Genomic DNA, 21,871 nt, shown 5'->3' on the forward strand with positions numbered 1-21,871 from the left:
GGTGAGATGTGAATATCCACCATTCAATGTCAAATTCTCCCTTTAGACTTGGTTTTTGTGGTCTCACACCCTTTTGATTCAGAGTATCTCTAGTAAAGATTGCTCACGTCCAGCTACAGGTCCATGAAACTAAAAGTTGACTCAAGGTGCTAAGCTGGCATCACAGCTGGGAGAGATCTGCTAAGGCCTATGTTGGAGAAAGTTCACCAGGCCTGGAATTTACATTGGTCTTGTTTGCACATGTGTTATAATTATCCTTTACTACCACCTCTAATCAATTGCAAAAAAACAGGTAAAGGATATTTATTCAGTTTGAAAATAAATAATTTTCAAAAAAATCATAATACTTTTAGACATCTGTCTTTCTGAAAAATGTGAAACTGTATGTTTCCTTTTAAAACACATCTCTCCCTTCGTTTCTGCCACAAAATATATACTAAGTGCTTATTATATGCCAGACATAGTATTAAACTCCACAGATAACAGAGATGAAAATGCAGCAGTCCACATTATCAAGGAGTTTGGTTTAGCGAAGCATCCATTTGACAAAAAATGCTTTACACATAGAACTGGGGCTCAGCTCACCCTGTGACTTTTGTTTAGGATAATCAAAAAACACATTTTCAATGAATTAAGATTAAATCAGTTTCTAGACTAGAGACTCTGCCAGGTAAATTGGTTATCTCCACACAATGAAGCCTTTGTGGAGTCAACACCATGGTAACCGTCTGCTTGCTGCTCAGACTGTGAAGATTTTAAGGGAGGCCTGGGCACCAGTTGGCATGTAGTTCTAATAATTCAGATCAATTCAGGCAACAGGATGTGAAATCCCATAGAGAGGTCTCTCCTCATTCAATGTTTTTGTTTGTCTGATTTTATAGATTTGGAAAGAGACTGCAAAAGATGACTGAACCTGCTCTTTACATAAGTATCTTTTAGAGAGTGATTATACTCTTTTGATTTACAGATTTGTTTATTTATTTATTTTAATAAATTATTTTTATTTATTTTTTATTTTTAAATTTTTTTTAACATCTTTATTGGAGTATAATTGTTTTACAATGTTGTGTTAGTTTCTGCTGTATAACAAAGTGAATCAGCTATATGTATACATATATCCCCATATCCCTTCCCTCTTGCATCTCCCTCCCACCCTCCCTATCCCTGGCCTCCAGGTGGTCACAAAGAGCTGAGCTGATCTCCCTGTGCTATGCAGCTGCTTCCCACTAGCTATCTATTTTACATTTGGTAGTGTATATATGTCCATGCCACTCTCTCACTTCATCTCAGCTTACCCTTCCCCCTCCCTGTGTCCTCAAGTCCATTCTCTATGTCTGCATCTTTATTCCTGTTCTACCCCTAGGTTCATCAGAACCTTTTGTTTTTTTTTTAGATTCCATATATGTTTGTTTTTCTCTTTCTGACTTACATCACTCTGTATGACAGACTCTAGGTCCATCCACCTCACTACAAATAACTCAATTTCGTTTCTTTTTATGGCTGAGTAATATTCCATTGTATATATGTGCCACACCTTCTTTATCCATTCATCTATCGATGGACACTTAGGTTGCTTCCATGTCCTGGCTATTGTAAATAGAGCTGCAATGAACATTTTGGTACATGACTCTTTTTGAATTATGGTTTTCTCAGGGTATATGCCCAGTAGTGGGATTGCTGGGTCATGTGGTTCTATTTTTAGTTTCTTAAGGAACCTCCATGCTGTTCTCCATAGTGGCTGTATTAATTTACATTCCCACCAACAGTGCATGAGGGTTTCCTTTTCTCCACACCCTCTCCAGCATTTATTGTTTGTAGATTTTTTGATGATGGCCATTCTGACCGGAATCAACCTACCTAAGGAGACAAAAGACCTGTATGCAGAAAACTATAATACACTGATGAAAGAAATTAAAGACGATACAAACAGATGGAGAGATATACCATGTTCTTGGATTGGAAGAATCAACATTGTGAAAATGACTTTACTACCCAAAGCAATCTACAGATTCAATGCAATCCCTATCAAACTACCAATGGCATTTTTCACAGAGCTAGAACAAAAAATTTCACAATTTGTATGGAAACACAAAAGACCCCGAATAGCCAAAGCAATCTTGAGAAAGAAAAACGGAGCTGGCGGAATCAGGCTCCCTGACTTCAGACTATACTACAAAGGCTACAGTAATCAAGATAGTATGGTACTGGGACAAAAACAGAAATATAGATCAATGGAACAGGAGAGAAAGCCCAGAGATAAACCCATGCACATATGGTCACCTTATCTTTGATAAAGGAGGCAAGAATACACAATGGAGAAAAGACAGCCTCTTCAATAAGTGGTGCTGGGAAAACTGGACAGCTACACATGAAAGAATGAAATTAGAACACTTCCTAACACCATACACAAAAATAAACTCAAAATGCATTAAAGACCTAAATGTAAGGCCAGACACTATAAAACTCTTAGAGGAAAACATAGGCAGAACACTCTGTGACATAAGTTACAGATTTATTTTTTAGGGAAGTTGTGAGTAAAGTGCTTTACCCAGGAAAACTATATCTATTCATAAGCATGTGTGTTAATATGTTACACTTTCTTTCTGAAATGGAATGGAACAAAGTATCAATGAGTTTATACTATTCTTAGCTGTTAGACTTTTTTTTTCTCTTTTCTTTCATCATTGTGATGTCTTGATTCCTTTGGCAATAGGTGGAACCTAAACCCAATTCTTACATGATTTAAGCTCTGAGCTATTGCTCATGTAATATTCTGTTTACTTTTTTTTTTCTGTGGCTTCTATTTGGGCTTGTTGCTTCAACCATATCTATGATTTTCTTACTAAAACTTTTTCTGTCTCAATGTAATATACAGTCAGCCCATACTCCAAGATCTAACATTCAATACCATCCCTTAGCGTTCTGGGACTTAACTGTCAGCTGCTAGCACTTGTTTTCCCTCCAGTATTCTGCCAGTAGCCAGCCCCACCTCTGTGTGCCAGCAACGAGGATGGAAGGGTGAAGGGGAAGCAGAGGCAGAGTTTTCAAAAGGCTTCCTGTGCACTCTTACTGAGTGCCAATGGCCCACATTTAATGCTTAGTCTCAGTGACATTTCCACCGCTTTTAGCAAAATGAACAAGACCTCCTTCTTGGCTTCTACTCAGACCCTGGCTTCCAAGTAACAATTGCACATTTACTTTATTCCTTATCAATTTGGCAGCTCTTGCTTCATCACTTTCTGTGCCTTGCCCCCTAGTTTTCACATGTTCACTGGCATTGAATATTTTTCACATATCCTTGCTGAGATGTATGCCAAATTAACAGACTCCCCTGATTTAAATCCATACATATTTCTAAATTGGGTGCTATCTATTCTCCCCAGCGTTTTGCCACTGGTATTTTTTTTATCACGCTTTGCACTACTTGAGGCTGGGTCTCTAATCACCAACTGAAGATATCATACAGATGTAACTCAGGTACCTTTTCAAAACCCTCAAGAATAACACTGAAGAGTTATTTTCAATACCATATTAAATCTTGGATTCTGTGAATGTATTTTTCTTCCTTTATAAAATCACTCATTTCTACTAATTTTTTTTCACTTTTAAAACTCTCACAAAACATTGATAAAGAACTGACATAGAGTAAGTTGCTTATAATGGGCCTGTACACCCTCAGAATCAGCCCATCAATAAAATTTCTTATTATTCACTCATCTTACTCTCATAACACACTTCACTCTGTACTTAATGTACTTCTATATGTTATTACAGACAGACTCTATCCCTTAAATCCAGTCTAACTTTATCCAACTTAAAATTCTCTTTATCTAAGAAAATTATGACTTCTAACTCTCTATTTACAAAATGATTTTCTTCCTGTAACAGTTGACGAATATTCTGTCCTATATTTTTCAAGTATGTCCTAAAATCTCATCTTTGTGATTATTTATGATTAACAGTGAAGTGACAATTTTCTCTCCTTTACAAAGGCACTCATCACAAACCCCCAAAACTAAAATCTGTAGAGTCTCATGGAACAGAGCAACCATATCTTTGATTTTTTTTTTTTTTTTGAAAATATTTTATTACCAAACCAAGGTTTTTTTCCAAAGAGATCTTCTATTTTTCTGAAAGTTTCAAGTATGGTGCATATATACCAAATATTCGAAAGGTCTAAGTTTTCCCTCAAGATCATATTGTACAAATGGACTCTACTTCCTCCAGTTGAATTTTCCATAAAGATAATGCAAATTAGATCAATTATACTTCCTTGCAGTCAAAATTGGGAGATATATGTCTGTGTTGCAGGTGCGTGTATATGTGTGTGTATGTGTAAATATTTTAAGTAAATTAAAAGAAAAACAGAAACACATCCAAAAGAACCAGAGAAACACTTGCAGTTTAAAAAGTTATCAATTTTGAATTGTCAACAGTAAATCATTGTATGGAATTTGTGCTCTGGTAACACTGCTAATTATGTCAGAAGAGCCTCTTAATGGGCACTACTGTGTTCTGTTAGTATAGTGACTGCCATATAAAGTATTTAACTAAGATGACATATTTACATAAACTTTAATTCAGTCACTTTTAATATACCATTTGGAACTCATCATTCCCAAATGTGTAAACTGTGAAACTATAAATCCTTCGAGCTCCCAGACTTAAACTAATTTGATTAGTGAGCTAGGTTATGAATGGCCATATTGTATCTTTAAACATCTTTGCACATAGAATTTCATAAAAACTTATAAGCCTCACCTTTAGCAGCCTGAAAGTAAAGTATTAACATTTGTGAAATATGTTAACTCTTGCACAATCCTAAGGCTCTAGGCCTAGACCAGATGACTTAACAAACCAAATTTTAATGTACGTGTTAATTAGCTAAAACACATGTTTTCATGTTCATGGAAACAAAACTATGACTCTTTTTTACTGGTACTACAATGTGGAAGAAATCTTCCTGGAGGTGAGATAAGATTTTTAAATTTTGTTTATTATATTTTTTAATAATCATCTTTCTTCTTCAGATTTCTAGAACATGAGAACACGCTTTAATTCTATATTGGTATATGGCTACTCTCTGGAGGCCAAACCATATGATGAACTCCTACTCATCTTTCAAGACTCTGTCCAAGATATACAACTTCTGTGAAGGTTTTCTTGATCAACCTCTCCCTACTCTTTCCCCTTCAACCTTCCTTCTGGGGAAACTGGTCCCTCCCTCCCATATGTTTCCACATGTTACTTCCTTTTAAAAATTGAATAAATAGAATACAAATTAAATTTGAACCAGATAGATGTTATAAAATTTTGATTGAAATTTGTTAAAAAATATTTTAAAAAATCAATACAAACCTTGTTATTGCTAAAATATAAAGTATTTCTAGGTTTTTGAGATGTGCTGAGTATATGGTGATTATTGTACTTTTAAAGTTATACAATATTATTAAAGGGCAAAATCCTATTTAATCAGGAGAAAACAAGTCAACATTTAGATAACTACCTCCCTTAAATCAAGATAGTTTTTATATACACACACAGATATATGCACGTGTTGGTGGGAGGGGGAAAACAGGGCCAAATGATTGCCTTAAATTTTTTTTGTAATGTTTGTGAATGTATGTGTTTGTACATGTATGTATGTCTGTGTGTGCTTTAAATGTAAAGTAAATATGGTGCAGTGGAAACTCACTGAACTGAAAGTCAGCTGTCACAGGTTTTAATCACCCATCTTAATCTTTATGCTGCTTCCTTGGGCAAATGACTTAACTTCTCTGATCTTCCTTTACTTCTTCCTTTAAATTTCAAAAATTACAAAGCTTCCATCAAACTGGTCTTAAAATAAAAACAAGGACTTTTAAAAAATTACTCTTAAATGTGTGTTTATTTATCTCACTAATTAAAGCGATTTTGACCTGAGATACAAAGCTGAGGTCAGCTTTGCTTACACTGCAGCTTTGATATTCCAATTACATTAGTCTGTTCAGCTAGCAATCAAATTAAATAACATCTAAGGATGTTATGATTCCCAGTTATAATAAGAACCCTATAAACTCTTTTTGACAGTTTACACAGCACCCGAAACAAAATATGACGAATGGGAAAGAACACCGTCCTCAGTTAATATAAACCTGCCACATTAACAGTCCTATCAAATAATCAGTTTTCCTTGTGTTTGCGTGATCTTATTTACAAGCTTAAATGTATTTCTAGTTTTATATGTGTAGGTTTAAGCACATCACTCATAAAATAATACGTTTCGGTACAGTAAAATTTAATGATTCCAGGTTGCGCTGAAATGCATCTTTAAAAGATACTAAAAAATCAATTTCTGTGTAGTTTACCTTGTCCTAAAATATGCCTATTTAACATGTGCTTCAAAATCTGGATTCTAGTCCAAAACATAAAGTTTGTCCTTAAAATCATGCGTCTTCTTCATTGTCAATTATGGCAAATGAAATTACATGTTTAATGTGTATAAAATACTGCCTTTTAAAATACATGCCCTTGAATACAAACCCAGCAATTTAATATTTTTAAGCTATAAATGCCAGAAAACTCTCCATGCGTTATCTGGCATTGCTATTAATCTTTGTACCTCTAGGATAGTTAATTGTACTGAACAGAATAAAACTCCTACAAAAATATTGCTTCTCTGCAAAAAGTAAAACAACTAAAATATTTTAACAAGTGGTAGATTAAAATGACTTGAACATAATCTTCTTAGCTTAATTTGGTAACAAATCTCAATCATTTAAAAATACATCGGTAATATTTATTTCTAAAATGTGATATGGTTGAAAAGAAGTCACTTTTACATCTTCTGTTAATATAACTTTCAGGGAAACACACCTTAAAAACTAAGGAAATCCCCCAAATTCTAATATGTCAAAACCAGCTAGATTAGAGGAATTAGTTATAAAGCCAAAGAGTATGAAAGCACGTGGACAAAAACTGCATGATCCAGAGGACCAGAAATAAAATGTTGCTAAGCCACAGATGCATGGAGCCTATTTTTCATTTTCAGTAAAATGAAAGTCCCTTTGAAACACAGTTCTGTGCAAGAAAATCATCTTAACACAGGTTAATGGAAATATTCTTTTAAGTGATAGATGAAATCTTGTCATAGTAATACATCTATGATCATACAATGTAATATGCTCAAGTTGAAAACCCTGAGCCGTTTATTTTCAAATCAAATTTGATGTTTATTCAAAATTGATGAAAACAAAAAGCAAAGCTGTATATGCTCTTGTGAGAAATAAATGTGGGCACTAGAGGGTGCACATTCCCTTTCACAGCTTGTCTGGACTTCAATTTGGCTTCTCTTATACTTTCTTATCTACATAATGATAACATGGTGACAAATGGATTTTTCATGCGAGTTCTCTTACAGAGAAACATAAAATGTCCAAAGATATAGATAAAATGGTGTAAAAGGAACATGTGAGGAAGGCATTTAAACATATACACAGAAGTATCTTGAAGTCATAACACAGAGATTCCCTTGAGAAAATGTCTTCAAATTGGGGAGAAACGCTTAATCCAAATAATATAGTAGCATTTTCTGGACTTTATAACTCAGGATTTTTTTCCCAGTTCATTAATTTTACCTATTCTTTTGAACGTTAATAAATATGTAGACACCTGTGTTCCATAAATCTGCCTATAAATACATTCCTGTACCATCAAGATTAAGTTTTTAAAATGTTAATTTAACATTCAATCAAATTCACAGGAAAAAATAGCATCTTAAGCATCTTGTTCATGTCACATGCTTTCACAAAGAAAAAATTAATTCACCTCCCATGATAATTGTATAGGCTGTTTATTATAATCTTCATCTTCATAGCTATATCAAGAACAGAGAGCTTCAGAAACCTCCTTTACTTTCAACACACAGTGAAATATGAAGTTAAGATTCAAAACCAGGTATGTCTGAATCCAAAGATTTCCACTACACTACACTTATATTCCTTTGTTCCAAATGAAAGGGAAACCATTTTTTTTTTAATATTAAGGAAAAGTCAACATGAACTTCCTGTTTGTTGCTATACAGTACAGTCTGGTGGTTACTACTGTGCTGTTTTGGATTATGCCAGAATTTGACTGGAGTCTCTAACACTAGGACATTAACTCTGAACATTTTTATTAACCTAAACTATGATATTTAGTTGTAGAATTCATACCCTCATGGCATTATGAAATAGTTACATTTTCCCAGTTTATTTTTACTTTGCAGTCTTCCTTAATTTCCTAAAGTCCCCAAATTTCCAATCAGCTGATGTGTTTTCTGATGTTAGAACTGATTAAGCATAGATGGCAAAGGTTATGACAGATAATAAGGTTAAGACCATGGTTAGCACTAGAAGTCCTGCACCTGGAAAAACAGTTCAATTATATGGGACTCCATTTATGCGTTGATACTGAAAAAGACACCTAACTTTGAAGGAAAAATCTTTTTCACTGATAAAGATCTCTGTATTTAAAGATATAGCCAAATGCTCCAGTGGTACCATAGAGTATATGAGACTTAGAAGGTAGAACAGCCATGAGACTTAGAAGGTAGAAGAGCCATAATCTAGGGTAAGTGCACCATTTCCATAGACAGACCTCAATAAATTAGTAAACAGTCTCAGTCAATCTTTTATTTTCAGCTAAATAATTTGATGAAATTACCTTTAGTTTCTCATTATAGATAACATGACATAGAGTTCAAGAATGCAGCATCCTGTGGGGAGGGTGTGGAGAAAAAGGAGTCCTCCTACACTGCTGGTAGGAATGTAAATTGGTGCAGCCACTATGGAAAACAGTATGGAAGTTCCCTAAAAAACTAAAAGTAGAGCTACCACATGATCCAGCAATCTCACTCCTGGGCATATACCCAGAGAAAAACATAATTCGAAAAGATACATGCACCCCAATGTTCATAGCAGCACTATTTACAATAGCCAGGACATGGAAGCAACCTAAATGCCCATCAACAGATGAATGGGTGAAGAAGATGTGATATATAAATATAACGGAATACTACTCAGCCATAAAAAAGAAGGAAATAATGTCATTTGCGGCAACATGGATGGACCTACAGATTATCATACTAAGTGAAGTAAGCCGGACAGAGAAACACAAATATCATATGATATCGCTTATATATGAAATCTACAAAATGGTACAAATGAACCTATTTACAAAACAGAAATAGACTCACAGACATAGAAAACAAACTTACAGTTATCAAAGGGGGAGGAGGGATTAAATTAGGAGTTTGGGATTAAAATATACACACTACTATATATAAAATAGGTAACCAACAAGGACCTACTGTATAGCACAGCAAACTATACTCAATATCCTGTAATAACCTATAATGGAAGAGAATGTAAAAAAAAGAATATATATATATATATATAAATAACTGAATCACTTTGCTGTACACTTGAAACTAACACAACATTGTAAATCAACTATATTTCAATGAAAATTAGAAAAAAAAAGAATGCAGCATCCTGTGCTAGATGTCTGGGTTCAAACCCTGACTGCACTGCTTCCTGTAAAGTTTGTGACCTTGAACAAGTCACCTGACCTCTCTGTACCTCATTGTTCCCATTGGCAAAGAGTGACAACAATAAAAAACTACTTTATAATGCTCTTTTAATGGTTAAGTGTGTTAACGTGCAAAATATTTAGATGAGTTCCTGACATATGGTAGAGATCATACGTGTTAGCTACTGTGATTAGTGCCTTCCGTGACTATTTCCTGCTGGCTTTAAGCCAGCCCCTGGGCCACCTCTCACTTTCTCATTTGAGAGTGGATCTATTCATCTTAGTGTTTTGTTAAGGACTGGTAAAGTAAAAGCCATTCTTGTAATCACCAGAATGAAAACTGCAAAGAAAGCTGTAACAAAGACAAAAAGGCAAATACATAAGAATCATCAACAGCAAAATAATCTCATCTATTTCACCCTTTATTGCAGGAATACGCAAACTATGGTTCACGGGACAAATCTGGCTTGCCACTAATTTTTGTAAATAAAGTTTTATTGGAACACATCCACACTCATCATTTACATATTGTTTACGGTTGCTTTTTCCCTACAGCAGCAGAATTGAGCACTTGCAAAAGAAACTATGTGGTGCACAAGCCTAAAATAGGGACCGTCTGCCTCTTTAGAGAAAAATTTGCTGACTACCTCCCTGCTCTATAAAGTTAAGATGGTCTATCTCTCCCAACACATAGGTGGGTCCAAAAGTGTGGTTCACAGTCGCCATATTGCTTGGCTCTCTTTCAAAAATATGCCTTGTCTCTCTATAACCAGATTAAAGTTCCTTAGTCTGGCATTGAGTACCTTTTTTTTTTTTTCCCCACAATGAACTCAACGTACCTTTTCAACCTCATCCCTTACTTCTCTCTTTCCAATACTGCATATTTCTGCTCTAAGCAAACAGAAACACCCACAACCCTGTGTAAATGCCACTTGTATACAGCCTGTATCTGCATCGTCCTTTTCCCTAATCTTGAGTCCAATATGCCCCTATCCTTTAACAGTCTACTCAGATGCTAATGTCTCCGTGAGCTTTCCATGCTCAACTGTCAAGCAGGACTGGAAGTGATCCTTTCTTCCTTATGACTTTTCTAACATTTTATTCGTACTTCTTCATGACATAGTTTATACTATTAGAATGCAAGCTTCCCGAGGGAAGGACTAAATATGGTTCTTGGTCATAGCAACCGGAGTGCTCTGCACATCACAGTGATCCATTAGATATTGTTGAATGAATATGAAAATCAGCAAGAAAACTAATGTTGCTGTCACTACATTCTTGAAATACTGTGGACTCATATTGACTACAGGAGTGTTCAAAGAACCCCTCCGTACACTGAGTGGTGCCTTGGACCTTGTGGGAAGCAAATTAAACTTTAAATACCCTCAGTGTGAAGGCTCACTGAGTTTAAAGGACTTCAACATGCTTTTATCTCATGGGTCTTTGAAGTTTAAATAACTTCCAGTCAAGGTTTAGAAACTATCTGGTACAATGCAGAAAACCATTTAAATCTGATGTGTACTCTGTCCCACTGCCACTTCCCTAGCATCATGAGTTGTTTCAATTCATCTACTTCTTTTAGTGAGCATCTCTATGAAGTTTAGTTAAAACCCAAAGCAAAACACATGGCCCTACAAAGCCAGTGTCTTAGTCAGCTCAGGCTGATGTAACAAAACACTATAGATGGGTGGCTTAAACCAGGGGTCCCCAACCCCTGGGCCGCAGACCAGTACCGGTCACGGCCTGTTAGGAACCGGGTCGCACAGCAGGAGGTAAGTAGCGAGTGAGCAAAGCTTCATCTGCTGCTCCCCATCACTCCCCATGGCTCGCATTACCGCCTGAACCATCCCCCCGCCTCACCCCATCCGTGGAAAAACTGTCTTCCACGAAACCGGTCTCTTGGTACCAAAAAGGTTGGGGACTGCTGGCTTAAACAACAGAAATTTATTTTTTCATAGTTCTGGAAGCCAGAAGTTCAAGATCAAGGTGTCAGCGTGGTTACTTTCTGGTGAGACCTCTCTTCCTGGCTTGTACATGGTTGCCTTATCAATGTACCCTCACACAGGAAGGAGGAGAGAGAACAAGCTCTCTGGTGCCTCTTCTTATAATGGCACTAATCTCATCATGAAGGCCCCACCCTCAAAACCTCTTCTACACCTAATTATTCCCCAAATACCCCATTTCCAAGTAACATCAAATTGGGGTAAGGGCTTCAAGACATGAATATTGGGGAAGTGGGGCACAATTCAGTCCATAGGAGCCAGACATCATTGTACTTGCCTGTGATGAAATGATGTGTATTGATTCATAGAGATACAGGTTGCTGACTAGGGAAGACATCAGAATAAGAATATTCTCAGAAAATGTTAGAATAAGAATATTTTCTCTTATAACACAAATGTGGTAATGGGAAGATATCTGTTCTAAATTAAAAATTGGGAACTCAACTTTCTCCTGGGGAGAGGGTGTATATTTTTGCCTAAGTAATCATCAAGAGAGACACATACAGTAAAATTTCCAGTGTGAGGGCCAACAAGGAAAGTCATATAAATTCCATTTCAGAGGTGAAGAAATAGATCCTGAGTGAGATTAAGTTACTTGCTTTAGTCACATAGGTGATGAGTGGAAGATGCAAGGCCAGAATCCATCTCTGTGCAGTCACAGGGCCATCTGCTCTTTCAGGTCCATTCCTCAAGTTTCTCTTGTCCTCTCTGTACCAGAGGGATATATACATTTTCTGCCATCGCTTGCCCCCTGGCTTGTGATTAGAGGCACTGGCAGAATACCAAAGGATGGAAGGAAGAGAAAAGCCAAGTTCCTTCACACTCCACTTTTGCTGACATTTCTAGAGCAGCTTCATCTCCACTGTGGCTTCAGGTTCCTCTGGATGGTCCCTCCCTCCCCAGGTCCAAGCTCTTGCCTGGCAGTCCTAACACTGCTAGTCCCTGTTTGAAGGCCCCAACTTTGGGACTCTGGTACCACCCCCCCTGCAGTGTTCCTCTAGCTCTAGGGAAATGAGCAGCCTCTTGATGCTGCTTGTGTGTTGAGTTGCCTCACTGTCCCTCTGTGCTGCTTCCCAGCTTTTCATCACCTCCTTCAACAATTCTCTGTATTATTTCTCTCTCTGAAACAACAAGAGTGTTTTCTGTTTTCCTGACAAGACTGACAAATACCCATTTGATATGCCATGAATATTTACAGAATACCTACAATGGGCTAACTTCTGGGTTAAGTGCTGTCGGTCTAGAGTTGCAAATAAATGGCTCCTGCCCTCAAGGAGTTTACTGGAGATACAAATATGCAAAAACAAGATAATTACAATAAAATTCTGCAAGTGTTTTAATGGAAGGATTGTCAAAGCTGAGAAATGTCTGGGAGGTTAGCTTCCCAGAAAGAGAAAGTAGTTAGTTGGGTGAAAGGAATGTGGCAGCTGGAAAAGGGAAAGTAAGGAAAAGGGAATCTTCAATAGAGAGAACAGTAGGTACAAAGAAACAGAAGTTTGAGGGAATACAGAGCATTTGGAGAGCAGAGGTGGTTCATTAAAGCTGAGCAGAGGGCAGTGCCATTTGAAATGCAGCTTGTGGCCAGTCTGTGAACTATCTGTTAGTAGCCTGTGACAAGAAAACTCACTAGAGCATAAATCAACTAAGTCACGAAGCATACGATTTCATCTGATTTCTTTTTAATTGCAAAACTTTCTTGACAAAGGAAGCAAGCGGTGCATTGATTTATATTCTGGCTCCAGCTCTTTATCTCATTGTGTACTGGTAATAAACAGTTTGCAGACTATTTTGAGTAGCACTGGCATATAAGAAAATGGGTAGGGGAGAAGGGAGAGAAGCTGGAGAGTCAGGCAGTCAAAGATCAGAAAGGAATTTCTGTGCTATGCATTTCAAGAACCACGGGCAGAGGAATGATCTAATTAAAACTGCATTTTAAGATATCCCTCAGGAGGCTGTGAACAGTATGGATAAGATGGGTGAGCGTAGAGGCAGAGAAATCAGTTAAGAATTTCATGCAGAAAACTATCAGAGACTTAACTAGGGGGAAGGCAGCCTGGATGTAAAGGAACAAATACACTAAAGAGAATTGAAAGGACTTAGGGAGGTGGCAGATATCATGACCACTGTGAGTGGCTGCACAGGTTGTACACTGCACAAGTCCAGAAGGTGCTGTTTTTAGGAACTATGATGTGAATGACAGTCTCTAAAGATGAGTAGTCTAAACTGCAGAACTTCATTTGTGATTTCTGTAAGAAGTCCGGGCGGAAATGCCAAAAAAACATTTGGATGCTATAGGTATGAGCATCGGGAAGGAGGTTAAGCTAGAGATGTTAATTTGGAAAACAGCAGGTATAGGTGTCTGATAAAAGCAGGATTATAAATGATATCACCCTGGAAAAGAAAGTGTCATAAAAAGAAAATAAAGCCAAAATGTGAGTCTTTTGGAGACCAACATGAAAGGGATAGGAAGAGGAGAACGGGAAGACATAGTCAGAAAGCAAGGAGGAGAAAAGAAACAGGAGAGAACAATGTCCCAGAAACCGAGAAAGAGGAAAATTTCAAGAAAGAACTAATTACCACTGTCAAGCACAGCACAAAGTTCAAGAAGGATAAACTGAAGAGCGACCTTTGGAGCTGACAATTAAGGAGTTCTCTGGTGACCTTGCTGAGAGCAGTTTCACCATTTCATGTAGATTATGAGAGGGTAAAGGAAAGAATCAGAAGTAAGGAAATAGTGGTAGTTCACATCTTCTGATTAAAAATCAACTCATTTTTGCATTCAACCATGCTTCTTCTTTTAGATGAATAATTGTGACTACCATTTTCTTCACTCAGGGAACAAACAAAACTGTATGTCATGGTTCCAGGAATATAGCTCTATCTTCCTCTCAGCTGGCATCCTTTTGTGCCTCGCATTCTGGAAGAGTACATTTTCATAAAACTGCTATAGCTAGACATCCATAGCTATGTGTAGCATCTTATAGGACCAGTTTCCATTATAGTGCATTTCAATTTGGAACATGTATTGGGCATCCCCAAATCAGAAGGTCCCGTAACAGGTTGGGAGTAAGATATGGACCCTGGCCCTGGCAAGCTTTGAGTCTAGGGGGTGAAACAGGCATATGAAAATATCATTTCAACATATAGCACCAGAGGTGTCACAAGAAGGGACATCACCTTGTGTGGCATCTTACGTAGTATCACTTAGCCTAGTCTGGAGTAAATGGTTCCTATCATTGGGGCTGGTTTGGGGAAATGAGAAGCAAGAGTCAGGATGAAACTAAGATGACGCTCTAGTGCATTGATTTACAAAATGTGGGCCCTGAACTAGCAACATCAGCATCGCCTGGGAACTCGTTAGATATTAAGATTCTCAGGCACTGCCCCAGACCTACTGAATCAAAAACTCTGGTGGGGACCAGTAATCTGCCTTTTAACAAGGCCTGCAGATGATTCTGATACATGCTAAAGTATGAGAACCACTGTTCTTGGTCAAGGGTTCTCAAACTTTAAGGCTTATCAACAATGACCTGGAGAGCTTGTAAAGGATTCCTGGGCCCGCCTGCAGAGTTTCTGATTCAGCAAATTTGGGGAGCGCCCTCCAAGTCTGCATTTCTAACAAGTCCCCAAGTGATGCTGCTGTTTCATGCACTGCACTATGAGTATCACTGCTTTAAGTGTTCTCTGGCCACTTAGCATGCCTCTAGAATTAACATTCTTACATTCTTCAAAACATTTATTGACTTATTGTTGACTTATATGACAAATTAGCTTTAAGAACCTTAAATGGATGGTTATCTTTTCGGAACATCTGAAGATGGTATGTAAGGTTTCTATTATTCACCAAAAATAGTTTCTAAACTGAAATTTGAGTTTATGACCAAGGTCATTTGACTGTAATACATAAAAAGAGGTAGGGCATTGCAACTGTTAACACTGAAATGGAAATTAGGAGACTCATCACTAGTCCTTATTTTGCAACTGAAAGCAAGTTGCTTAACCCTTCTGGACCTCAATTAACCTGTAACCATGAACAAGTCTAGAGTCTAGTTTCCTTAGATAAAAGGAGCAAAGTTTTATTTTACTGGGCAGTGCCAATGGAAAAAAAATATTATTATTGAGTCCAACACCCCAAGTATATTAGGATCAATTTATCATATAGAAAATAAAAAATTAGCTCTTAGACACATTAATCATCTAATTAGATTCTTTGGATAAGTTAAAATGTTTTAGTTTACAACTTCCAGATTATAGTTTGGGAATCAAAGTTAAAATAAATATCTAAAACAAAAATAGCTTACGCATTAATCTCATAAAATGGCAAAAAGACAGGTCTTATCTAACACATCTAACTTCCTTCCAAGGACGTGACATAAATTAACATCATTCAGGCAGTAGACATTAAAAAAAGGGGAGGGCTTCCCTGGTGGTGCAGTGGTTGAGAGCCTGCCTGCCAATGCAGGGGACACGGGTTCGAGCCCTGGTCTGGGAAGATCCCACATGCTGCAGAGCAACTAGGCCCGTGAGCCACAACTACTGAGCCTGCGCGTCTGGAGCCTGTGCTCTGCAACAAGAGAGGCCGCGATAGTGAGAGGCCCGCGCACCGCGATGAAGAGTGGCCCCCACTCGCCGCAACTAGAGAAAGCCCTCGCACGCAACTAGAGAAAGCCCTTGCACAGAAACCTAACTCGAATAGAAGACCCAACACAGCCAAAAATAAATAAATAAATAAATATTTTAAAAAAATAAAAAATAAAAAAAATAAAAATAAAAAAGGGGAAAAAAACACAATTAAGCTGAAAAATAGAAAACAAAATAATTATGCAGGTACATAATTGTCTAGGTAATTTATTCCACCATTTAGTAAGCATGTGGGACATAGAGAGAGAAAGCAAACTTAAGACTGTCTGCTTACCTAGAAGAAGATAAAGAGACTCGGTGAATTTAGGTATTTCTAAACATCTCTCTACTTCCCTTGAGGTAAAAGATACTCATTTATTAACACCATAGCTGAAAAACATTATCCTTATTGAGATAGCATTTACTTAAAAAAACAATTCAATTTGCCATTGTTTTCACCTGGCTGATACAAAAATGTAAATGAATGCTTTTGTGAAAAGTCTCTTAAAATAACTGCTATATGATTAGTAACTAATCTCCTCGATAAATCCCAATTTACTATATAATAGATCCAGTTTTAACCTATTCTGAGTTCCATACTCTGATAATTACCTATACGTAAAATAATATCACTGAACTGCAGGGATAATTTACTATTAGAAATAATTACCTTGTGACCCAAGGTCATCAAGCACTTTCGTATATCTTAGTGTAAGGAGGACAATTTATGCAGTAAATATGACAAATGTAGAAATTGTATCATTATTAAGGAATCAACTAAATGTACCTTAGATAATTAAGAAATTATAGTGTGGTACAAAGCTGAATTTTAAATCCCTTAATAGTTTTGAATAAATGATGATATCCTAATGGGTAAAATTAGAACATTAAAGATTATTAGAATGTTCATTTGTTTATTATTAGAAACAATTCCATGAAGAAGTAGATGGAATTCTTAAATGCTACTGAAAAATAAAATTTTAGTTATCACAGTTAATTGAACTCTATTACTCTTTCAACAAATATTTATTGATTACTTATTGTATGCATGGTACTATATATGGAATCTAAGTAAAATATAAAAAATCTGATAACAGGATTCCTTTGTTGGGATTGGTGATGAGAAAAATATATGTGGGTGACATTGAGGCATAGAGCAAAAAAGGAATGTAATGTACTGGATGAAGTGGAAAGATTTCAGGGAAGCTACACATAAAACTGGCGGGAGAAAAATATTTTATACCACAAGAAGGGGTTTGTGTTTTACTGTGGGGACAACTGGAGTTATGGGGATCTCAAGTCTGGAGGGTCAGCATAAAAGCAATTTTAGATATATTAATTTAAGGCAGATTAATCAGATAGGGGGGTGGGCAAGTCCGGCCCCAGGGAGGTATACGGCTTAGAGTATGGCGTTGGCAGTTAGAATGATTGGAAAATGATGACACTTGCCCAATAATATAGTGTAATAATAATAATAAATAAGGAGAAAGGAAAGAGAAACTGATACAAATTGAGAAGTCAGGTGGTAAATTCTGTTTTGAAGAGGAAGATGAAAAGGCAATTTTTTGTTACATTTGGTAAGCTTGAGAGGATGCTTATTATGGAATTTTTTTCACCAATAGTCCATGACTACCATCTCTACTTTCTCCACCAACCATCACCTTCACTATCATCAACACCTCAATCACCACCACCACTTCCACCACTGCCTCTACCCCCACCACATCCACATAAGCAAACAAGAACAACAGCTACTGCATTTACTGAATTCTTACTACCTTACAGGCAACTGTATTAAATGCTTCTTACTTAATCCTCATAGTGTTCAATAAAGTGAGGATATTGAATCTGAGGCACAGATATTAGGTAATTTGCCTGGGATCATAAGCTAGTAATTAAAACAGGCAGATTTCAAACCTGAGTAATTCTGATTCCAAAGACCATGATTTTTCCAATATTTGCTACTTCTTTAGCCACACAGTCAATGAGTTATAGTAACTAAAATACGTGTGCAATGTCTGAGTAACTAGGTGTGGATAATTGGAGGCAACAAATGTTTGCATTTGATGAAAATAAAAATTGAAGCACTGCCTGGATGCAGATGATAGATTTAGAGACATAAAAGTGAAATTTGAGGGAGTCAGATATAGAGCTATGAAATTTGGGAGTCACTCATTTAGAGCCAGACTTGAATCAATGAGAGGAGATAATTCAGATAAAGAAGTCAGAAGGGCAAAAAAGATTTGAATTTATGAGATAGTACCATAGGACTTAGGCAAAAGGAAGAAAGCAAGTCAGATAAAGAGTAGTAGGAGTAGAACCAGTAGTGTGTCAGAGAAGCTGAAAAAAGGGATCATTTTTTAAAAATCAGCACCCAATAGATTGCCAAGACTACAGTCTTGACAGTTAAACACTAGCAGTTCTCACCTGGGACAAGAGAGAATCACTAGCCACCATGATGTTTTCAGTCATGTTTGCATGACGCCTCCGGAACCATTATAGTATTTTAACCAAATTCCATCCTGCAGACAATTATCACTTACTGGATTTAATTGCTCCTAAATGCTTGCTCATTTGCTCTCTTTGTTCAGTCTAAAGTTATCAATCTAGAGTCTTACACAGAGTGTCCATGTTACCCTACTGTCCAAATCAGGATACATCTGAGAGTGAAAGTTGGTGCTTTATATAATTATGCTGGGACAAAAGGTGTAATTTGGGATGATTCAGGCAAACCAAGACATAAGATCACCTTTGTCATTTATCTACAAAAGAAACATTTTCCTACACAGTCCAGGTTCTGTAGTCAGGTCACCTCAGCTGAAATCCTGGCTCAGGCACTCTGAAGCTGTGCGTAATAGTAATAATAGCCATACCTATTTGGGAGGGTTAGTGGGAAGAATAAATGAGCTATGCAGACAAAGCATTTAATCTAGTGCTGAATGCATAATAAAATCCTCAATAAGTGTTAGCTTTTATTTAAGTAATATATTCTTTATGTTCCCAATTGAACATCTCCTTCCAAGCACTTACAAAAACTGCTGAGAGCATATGATACAAACAGAATTTAGGAGACAAAATATTTCACCACTAGTCACACTTTCTTGAAAACAAAAAAGTACTCAGAACACATTTTTCCTAACCAAATACATTCTCCAAACAGGAGCCAAGAATAAGCTTTTGAAGACACAGACTGATAGGAATCAAATTGCTCTGTTAATATCTGTATTAGAAGGGTCCCGAACATATTAGGGGGTAGATCAACTAGGTCTCCATATTGCTCTGCTTGGAAACTTGTTGGAGAGCTGTTAGGTTGTTGCAAAGGATCCATAAATCCATGTGCCCACTAGGCATTGTCTGTAGACATATATTTAACAAGGCATCAAATTAATCGCCATGCTCTTAGGATTAATAAAAAGCAAATTCATTAAGAGCTTTACTGATTTATTTTTGCTGTCACATTCTTTCTCCATCAATGAATGTTAAAATTTCAACCACTATAATGAGTAGAGTTCTTGGAAGTTGCTGCCCCAAACAGAATGCCAATATTCAAAGATTCTGAGAACCATTTGACTGGAACAAGGCTCAGTAAACTTTTCCTGTAAATGGCCAGACAGTAAATATTTGGGGATTCGTAGGTCATATAGTCTCTCTGACAACTACCCAACCCTGCCTTTCTAATGTGAAAGCAACCAAGGATGATGCATAGGTGAATGAGTCTGACTTTGTTTTGATAAAACCTTATTTGTGCACACTGACCTTTGAATTTCAGAAATTTTCACATGTCATGAAATATTCTTCTTTTGATTATTTTCAACCACTTAAAAATGTAAAAAACAGTTCTCAGCTCATGAGCCCTACAAAAACTGGCAGCAGGCTGGATTGAGCCCGCAGGCTTCCGTTTGCTGAGCCCTGAACGAGAGGGTTCACTCAGCCAAGGAGCTCCAACCAGGGAGAAAAGCCCCGTGGTCTACGGTGGAATTATGAAAGTAGGTTAAAAGTCACGGATTAACAGGGAAGTATTGAAAGTCCCAAATGATGTACTTGAAAACTTTTCTAGGTGTTTCTTCCTTTGCCTAAAACATCGGACGTGCTATTTTTGGGTATATGTTCTTCTTATGCTTCCCTACCCTTGTATACACAAATTCTAATGTCAAGTGTTCCATGTGCTCCCAAGCACATGCTGCTTAGAAACGTTAGGGCAGGTTTTAATGTTCTTTCTTAATCTTAGAATTATAATAACTGGCATGAAAAGGAAATTGTACCATTTTTATGATTTTCATGCTAGCTTTTGCATTTATGAAATTTTATTCCCATCATTTTAATATATCTACTGATTTACATAATACCTAACTTATCTACAATGTCTAGTTGAGAATATCCACAAAAAGCTCAGTTAAAAATTCTAACACCTTCAAGATAAGACTTTATAAATATCAAAGAACAGGAAATCTGTTCTGTAATTACTCCTGATTTAGGACACGCAGATTGAGACATTATGTTCTCGTAAACTAACAGAATGGATCGTGTCTATTATAGGTGTATCTCTTCTTCATGAAAATGTCCTTTCCATTACTGGAAAAAGGCATTTAATGCAAAAGTAGGCACTGAACAAGCAGGTTCTTGATAAGAAAAAAGGAAACTTTCAGGATAAAAGGCATCCATCACTTGTGGTTTCTTCTTTCAATCCAGAAAATAGTATTTCCATTAAGCATTCTGCTTTTGTTGGGATAGGGATTGCTTGGGGGAAATTTTAAAACTTACTTCATAATTTTTCTCACTAACTTAACTGACAGTATAGGCACCCGAGGCTTCTGGAAATATTGTTTAAGTAAAAACACTGCCATCAAAATAGCTGTAAATGAGTTTTCCTGCTTAACAATTACTCTTTGCTTGAGGATAAAGCCATGAGCAAAAGCTTCTCACCTTTTCCTAATTTCGGAATCCACAATAATCTGCCTCTTCTTTTGGGGAGGTGGTGGTGGGAGTTCCTCTTGGGCATGCTTTACCAGGATTTGTTCCCTTGTGGTCACCATAGTTACCGTTTCCATTACAGTTGTCTGTGTTAGTGATGGCTGAGTGGTGGTGACAGCCTGTGAAATCTGCAAGAAGTATTGAAACAGAGGTCACACACTGCTTGAAAGACTTCAGTAAAGACTGCTTGGATTGGTGAAGGAAAATAATGAGAAACCGTTCCTGTTTGTTGGTAAATTGACCTTCAGATCAAAATAGCACCATATTGAACCCAAATCAAATTGTTTTATCTGACTTAAGTTATGTTGACTGAAATCACAAAGGAAAGTAATCTCAAAACCAGAAGTAAACTTAGCGCCTCTTCAATTTATTGGTCAAGCTATGGGAAATAACTGGGGCAAAGGAGGAAAACTTAGGGTGTCATTCTGTCATTTAATTAGACATGCTGTTTAAAGTGTTTACAACACTAATGTAAATTTTGCTAAGGTATTCCAGCACTAATTCCATTGCCTGGCACATTGTCTATGTTTATTAAATAGTGCATTGAATGCATCTTTGGTTTTCATAAATATAATTATTTATAGTCTATAAATTTTTAGACAAAATTCTTTGAAGTGTGTAATAAATGACTTTTTAATCAAATAAGTGATATGCCCTTTAAAAGTACAATAAAAGATTAATATAAAGTGCCTATTAGTCCAGAAATACATTTAAGCTGAATGTTATTC

The 21,871-nt window shown here is 36.8% G+C and overlaps 1 protein-coding gene across 1 annotated transcript in view; it reads right to left on the bottom strand.

Annotated features, from left to right (window-relative positions):
• DMD (dystrophin) overlaps positions 1-21,871 on the bottom strand; it is a 1,714,964-nt gene that overhangs the window by 1,417,904 nt on the left and 275,189 nt on the right. The window contains exon 12 of the mRNA XM_061178407.1: positions 21,096-21,271. Coding sequence (XP_061034390.1) covers positions 21,096-21,271 — 176 coding nt within the window. The remainder of the gene's footprint in view (positions 1-21,095; positions 21,272-21,871) is intronic.

The sequence above is a fragment of the Eubalaena glacialis genome, chromosome X (assembly GCF_028564815.1).
Source record: "Eubalaena glacialis isolate mEubGla1 chromosome X, mEubGla1.1.hap2.+ XY, whole genome shotgun sequence".
NCBI lineage: Eukaryota > Metazoa > Chordata > Mammalia > Artiodactyla > Balaenidae > Eubalaena > Eubalaena glacialis.